The 7,648-nt window shown below is 32.6% G+C and overlaps 1 protein-coding gene across 6 annotated transcripts in view; it reads left to right on the top strand.

The window, feature by feature from the left end:
* The window catches only part of LOC111639799 (guanine nucleotide exchange factor VAV2-like), a 155,144-nt gene that overhangs the window by 13,880 nt on the left and 133,616 nt on the right, over positions 1–7,648 (top strand). For 5 of the 6 annotated variants that reach the window (XM_023385749.1, XM_023385748.1, XM_023385747.1 and 2 more), the window contains exon 3: positions 2,533–2,607. In XM_023385749.1, coding sequence (XP_023241517.1) covers positions 2,533–2,607 — 75 coding nt within the window. Of the gene's footprint in view, positions 1–2,532; positions 2,608–7,648 lie in introns of those variants that run through there. The other variant, XM_023385750.1, reaches the window with a different exon arrangement.

The raw sequence follows: 7,648 nt of genomic DNA, 5'->3' as shown, positions 1-7,648 counted from the left end.
ATCACAGATAAAACAATTTACCACAACAGACCAGACATCACACTCATTGACAAACACAATAAAATCACATACATTATAGACATAGCCATTCCAAACACTCACAATGTACAAAACACATGCACTGAAAAAATTAGCAAGTACACAGAACTCGCCCAGGAAATAAGGCATCTGTGGAGGATGGACAGGATGCTTATTGTGCCTGTTGTTCTCTCCTGTACAGGTGTGATATCACACACACTACACAAAAGCCTGGGAACATTACAATTGTATAGAAATACAGTAGAGCGTCGTTTATCCGAATCAATTGGGGACTGGGTTGTTTGGATAACTTATTTTTCGGATAACCAATTATGTACGAAAAAATATATTAATCTATCCCGTGTTGAAATTTTTCTCCGTTGCGTGTCGCTTCGTGTTGAATTTTCGTCGATGTTAAGCCTAATGTAAACTTTTTAAAATAATAATCGTGGCTATTGTATCGTTAAAAATTATTTCTTTATTTTTCACAAACAAAATAAATATATTGAAAAATATAAAAACAAAAAAATTTATACTTTAGAAGTTATTTAGTATCAAAAACGTTCGATTCAGCATGATACACAGTCCTCAGAAAAAACACCACACAAAAGTGACAATGCTGCCAGCTAAAACACATACACAAACATAAAAAATATTGGAGTAGCCCAAGATATAGCCAAAGATTGCAGCGCCACAGCATTAGCGAAAATTTAAATTTGCTGACTGGAATTTTTCGGATAATCGATATTCGGATAAATGACACTCTACTGTACATACATCACACTATAGAAGGCCGCTATATTGAATACATGCCACATTGTTAGGAAATTCCTGAATACAGACACAGACACTGACACACTTATTTAATTTTAGTTTTGTTCTTGGTGCTATGCCTTGACTCTTGTCCTGCATAGTACACAGCTACCGGTGTGAACTGAGTATAATTCACTAAACACAACATAGTAATATTAAGCACAGAGGCCAAACGGTAGGAGTTGAAAGTTGAAATTTGGTACACAGTTAGCGTACATCACGAGAATGCACACTAACAAGGGATTTTTCGAAATTTCTCCCCACCGGGGAGAGGGACAGGATTAAGGCTTAATACTTCCATCAACAATGGAAGTGTTAAGTAACAATGGATGTGACAAGTAACAGTGGTAGTGTTACTTGTCACTTCCATTGTTACTTGTCACTTCCATTCTCTTTACAATTCTACTTAACAATGGAATTGTTAAGAGAAAGTGACATGCAAGACGCAGATGCAATTTTTTTAGTTTTTGCAGGAAATTGAACATATTTTTAGACTCATCTAATAATTTTCTAATTAGTCTGGAAACAGGGGGACCCAATTCTTGCCTTCTCTGAAAACGGGTAAGGTTGACTATAACATAATAATTTTAATCTTCACTATCGTTACTTTTGCTCGAGCAATGCCAGGCCTACCTGCTAGAAGCTCAGACCTTATGTCAAAGCTGGCCAGCCTTAAGGTTGAGATCAGCTTATGTCAAAACTGATCTCAACTGTAAAGAGAACTGATGGCTTATTATGGGTACAAAAATTGCAAAATAGAAGACAAAATAAATAGCAGCAGGAGTTAATTAGAAAAGTTTAATATCACGAACTTTGACTCATTCATTGTATGCTGGAGTATGTTAAAGCTGTTATTAAGGGTCGAAGTGTCCTAAGAAGTATTTGAATTTCATTCAAAAAGAAATAACGCAGTGAACTCTTTTTTTCCTTCCTTAACTGTGAATGACAAGTTCTTGCAACGTCAGTCATTAATAGTAATGTTGAGGCTATGGTGTAAGAATTTAAATAATTAAAAACGTCAGCAAGTCATTTATATATTAAAGTTTAAATTATGTTTATTTATAACAAATCAAAATGATATAAAGTTTTACATAATTAAATTAAATAAAGCAAAATTGTTTTGATGCTAAGTTTAATTTTTTTTAAAGTAAAATATCCAAAAAATAAAAAGTAAATAAATATTTTGATCCAACAATAAAATTCATTTGTTTGAATTCTTAATTAACTTAATAGATTTTTGTAAATAATTTTTAAAACATTACTACTACTTCATATCAATACTTAAGGTATAAAAATACCGTTTTAGTGTAGATTTTTATGCATTTTTTATAACAATTTATGATAATACGATAATTTTATAGTTCGANACCCCCACTCTTTAAAGTTCAGATGTTTTCTGTTCAACAATTGAGTAGTTCAGTTAAATAATTTAAGAAAATTTTTTTGTTTTAAATAATAATTTAGCTTGTGAAATTATTTTTTAAGTAAAAAGCAGCAAAGATTTTCATGTTATGTTTAAGTGGGCAGTTACTAATGGATCTTTTGCAAGTAATTCATATGAAAAAAGTGAAAAAAAAGAAATCAGTGATGCAAAGTTTTTATGGTTAGGAAATTAAATTACTTTTATAATGTTTAACAAATTTGGATCAGAAAAAAGTACTCAATAATTTTCATGTTTAATTTTTTTAAAATCATTTTTAGGGGTTTTCCATCATATGCAAAAACCCATGACTATTACAATGATGACATATATAGGAATCTTGAAGATCTTGCAAAGTAAGATTTATTTAATTTTTTTCTATTATAAGAAAGTAATGAAATGCTTGTATAAAGTAATCTAACACATTTTATATAAGTTATGTTATGTTTAAAATATTCATTTTTAGTCTGATTAAAATTTGCTCACTTGGAAAGAATTAAAGCAATTAAATGAAATTTAAATTAAACATATATTGTTTATAGCTTATATTTTGTATTCTTTAATCTTAGTTTTATTATTTTTACGTATCTGTTGTTGTTGTTACCTATTACAGTAGAGTCTCGGAAACTTGACTCTTGATAACTCGACATTCTGTAATTCATGTACAAAAACAAAGTACATGTAATCTAACTTTTACATCTATATCTTAAACCTAGGGTCAAATAAGTTATTGCTCTTTGTCAGTGGTACTTGATAATAGTATCAATTCCACATGTTAACAAAGAATATAACCTTTTTTCTAAAGTGCCACTGCAAAATGCCATGAGACAAATGTCACTAACTCAAAAGTAGTCACTGAATAGTCAATGTTTTTAAAATTAAAATTTAACTACTAATAAAAATAGTCAGTAATGGTACATAGTTAATACATTTATGAATTTGCATGTATAATGTATTTACAAAAATTTTGCTATTTAGATTAGCATCATAGTTTTCTTATTTTACTGTTAACACAGGAGTCCTATATAATTCATCATTTTTGGTAACTTGCTGATTTCTCAGTCAACATTAGGTCAAGTTTACAGATCTCTACTATACTTTGATATTTTAATGGGATTCATTTTAACTTTGTTGTATTAGAACAGCTATTATTGTTCTAGCAACATCTCGTGTAAAAAATATAATAAACAAAAAATTTATTTTTCATTCTTTCCATTGTTCCTATTTATTTCTTAGTGTTAATCTATAGGTTACATCTATATTGTAAAATTTTATAAAAAATATTATGATAATGTGGTGTTTTTTAAAAGACCATTCTTTTAAAAATTTGGTGAATTGTTACAAATTAATAATGAGCAATACTTGCAATAATTGGACAAGGCATTTGTTTGTTTTCACAAATCCAATCCACCATGTTGCTCATAAGCTTTGATACATTCTTTGCTTTCAGTGGCATATAAACAATTATCCTGTTAATAATAATTTAAATATAAAATATAAAGAATAATAGTTTGATCTCTGAAAGTTTCCTAAACCAAACTGTCTGAAAAAATGAAAAATGCACTCTCTCTTGTACTTATTCAATATTACAATACTGATACAGGATAGAAAGAGTTTAAAAATTTACAGCATTGTTTTTCTTGTATGAATAAAATGAAAATGAAAATAATACTTATGAAAAAATTGATATTTATTACAAACATTTTATGCTGGAAACTTAGTTCAAAAACTATATATCAGAAATGCCAATATCAATTGTACCAATAAACTGATAACTAATTATACTTATATTTTTATTTTTAAAATACAGTTGTGACAGATTGTAAAATACCTGGAAGTAGAACAATCTCTAGCCCCTTGGAGGTGCACTTCTTGGACGTAAATGTATTATAGTGGAGGAGTCTGATATCCACACCTTGGTATATCATAAACTGGGGTTCATGTCGTCATCCATACCAGTGGGGTCATATGACTCATTTTCTTACAAGATTGCGGTGTACAAGGCCTTAATCAGAAGAGCCTTTACACATTCTTACAATCCCCAGGCTCTTGATGTCGAACTAGCATTTATAGAGTGCATAGCCGCAGCACATGGTTGTCGCAATGTTACGCATGGGCTGATAGAACTGTGAGAATACCAGGGGCTAGTAGGGCAAGTGATTCCCTAAATACAGTGGAACCCCAGTTAATGAACGTTCTGGTTAATGACCAAATCAGTTAATGAACTTTTATTTTGCAAAAATTTTGTTTTGGATAATGAACAAAATTCAGATAATGAACTTAATGGCTTTTTGTGTCAAATTTGTAAGCTTGCCGACTTTTAGGGGGAATCAGTTAATCGTGTGTCGGTGATGGTCTAGGGTCCATTCGTACGTTGGTGGTGGCAGAGGAGACAAAGATGACAAGTATTTTACAGTGAAAATCATTTATTAGAATGGAAACATGCTTACTTATTTGAGGTGGTTGGAAATGGCTAATCTACAGTGTTTTCTTCCGGCACTGAGGAGTGGTGTATTGCTGGTGCTACAATAGTGCAAGCTGATCAGTTGTAGACCCAGAGCGGACGAGATGGGTTTGCTTGGTCACAGAAGCGATGGTAGGTGACAGAGCTGCAATGATTGGAGCAGTCCATGAGACACAACGCAAATTTTAGTGGGCACGACTTCAGGCTTAATCCAGATGAAGACGACACAGATTAATTGCCATAGAATTTTTAAAAAACTGCGTTTTGACCTTGAGATTTGGGGTTTTTATAGTATTTCTTCCTTGAATCTCATCTTACGATTAGTCCTGTGTTCCATTCCTCGCTTTCTGATTGTTTTCTTCTTTGTCTCCAGGTGAAAACCGAAACCAGATTAGGTCACGAGAAAGGTTTGTTCTGAGGCATTTATTTGACACCTGTTCGTCGACTCTGATAGCAGATTGTTGATAAACCTATAAGCCTTTCGCTCATAATTTAGCATATTGTTTCTGCTATCTTTCACTTTAGAACTTTAACGATTGTACGAAATGTTTTTATAACCGTCAAATCGTTTTCCTTTTCCGAAAATTTAACCTAGATCGACTGTTTATGACCTCTTCTGTCAGAGTTTCATCTTCCCCGCAGACATTCCACTTGATCCACCTGATCAGTTATGTCATTCGTTTTCACGTCGCGTTTGTTTTGACAACTACAGTACAGTTTTTTCCTTACTTCTCCCTGAACTTTGGTCCGACTTAACAACAGTGTTTTTGCTTTTAACATGTGGATATAAAATTATATTGGGTTGATGCAAAAGTTCGTCCTGTTTTTTTGAAAAGAATCAAAGAATCATTTTACAAATAAAATTACAAAAATACTGACAGCTAGAATGGATTAATTGTATTTGCATTAATTTCTATGGGAAAAATTGCTTTGGTTAACGAACAATTCGGTTAATGAACGAACTCGTGGAACGAATTATGTTTGTTAACCGGGGTTCCACTGTACCACTTAATCTGCATCAGATCAGCAAGATCTGCTCACATGGTCTTTGGATGGCTAGGAGGGCTAAAAGATTGAGTGAGGAATGCAGTGGGCAAGTCGATAAGGTGTCCAAGGTTTGATAGAGACAGGTAGCCAGATTAACAAATGAAAAAAATGTAATATATATCTATGTAAAACGTCTCTGTAATTAAAAAAATTATGGTAGACGAACTCACAGCAAATTTTTGGTTAGGAACTATGATTTTATTTTTAAATTAAATTACATATGCATTTCAGGTTGGTGCAATATATCCCAACCCTTCCTCAGTGCTAATTTTAAAAATAATAAAAACAAAAGTTGTCAGAATATGACAAAATATATAGCATCAGAAAAATATTATTACAACACTTACTCTTAAGCATATAAAATTGTGCAAGAGAGAACAACACATCCATAACACCAACACATGTTATACATCAATCAGCCTTTAAAACACTCAGTAGATATATTGTACATGCTCTAAGAGCTATTGAAGTGTCTAATACCACAGGATTACATCATCACTAAAAAATAAAACTTTTTACAACAATTTGTAGAAATTAGTAATTAATAATGGTGTATAAAACATACATTCCTTACTTACTATTAAAATATATGGTGGCACACATAAATTACAATCTATAATTCACAAAAACACCAAGTAAAAAACATACTGTGTTTCTTTAACCAATCACAACATTTAACTCTGTGTAATGCCCTCTATCAGTTTATACCAGCAATAATCAATTAGCATACTTTCAGAACTATTTATTAAATTATTTTTTTGGTTTTTCTTTATTTCTAAATGTTTCTTAAATTTTCTTTTATACCTTTTATACATGTCTTTTTCATAATGCAAAATTTTTATATTATTACGATTGATTTTACAATTACTATTTTTTGTATGCTCATACCATGGGAAATTATCATATTTTAAACGAATGGCTGCTTCATGCTCTTTTACTCTAACCTCCAATACACGATCAGTTTCCCCTATCTACTATATAATTGAGATGGGTTGATGATGATAATAATAATAATACTCTCCCTTGGTCACCACCTGGTCGTGGTGGGAGAGCCCAGTAATTTTACTGATCCATAGGGCAATGCAGGCTGGAGCACAAGCTCCTACTAGGGACACCCATGCCAGTAAGGTCTATGGGGAGAAATGAAGCAAAGAGTGACCACACCCACATTCTGTGGAGATATTTATCATGGTAGTAATCAGATCAAAGTGTGATACCGGCTTGGATGTCCCACGGGTTAACAAGGTTTGCGTTCGTGGGTTAGGCAAGGCTCATGTTCGAAACTAGGCCACAGTCTCCCTTGATTACTGGTGGCGAAAGCAGCAGCGATGGCCCAAGCATGGTTACTGCAATGCCCTCAACAAATGTGAGGAATCAACCTAGCCTTGGTGTTTCTGTGGCAATGCATCCACAGACCACAAAAGCTGGAAAACCATGCCAACGGATAAAATGGAAACAGAAATGAACGAGTTTATCATCCGTACTTACTATGCAATCACAAAACTCGAAACAAACATGACAGCATACAGACAACAACTACACCATAGATTCACACAACAATATCCTCACCTCACTGTCACCGAACAAAGGGTTGTTGATCAAAAAAGAACAATTATACACAACAACCTTACCCAACAAACAACACTTGAACTTATCAAACAACAGGTTGCTGATCAAATACATCAACAGACAGAAACATTTAACATTATTAATGAAGATCACGTAACCTGTCAGGATAATCCAGCAACAAGCATTGATAATGGCACACATACAACAACTACCACTAATGATAGTACAGGCACTTTGTCATCCATTACTGATAACGTAGACATAGAATTAGTTAATACGCTCTCACTTATATTTCAGGAAACACTCACTAAATATAC

Source organism: Centruroides sculpturatus, unplaced genomic scaffold (assembly GCF_000671375.1).
Source record: "Centruroides sculpturatus isolate CEXI.00-Female unplaced genomic scaffold, Cexi_2.0 scaffold668, whole genome shotgun sequence".
Classification (NCBI taxonomy): Eukaryota; Metazoa; Arthropoda; class Arachnida; order Scorpiones; family Buthidae; genus Centruroides; species Centruroides sculpturatus.
The sequence above is the reverse complement of the archived record's forward strand: the minus strand, read 5'-3'. Positions and strand labels throughout refer to the sequence as shown.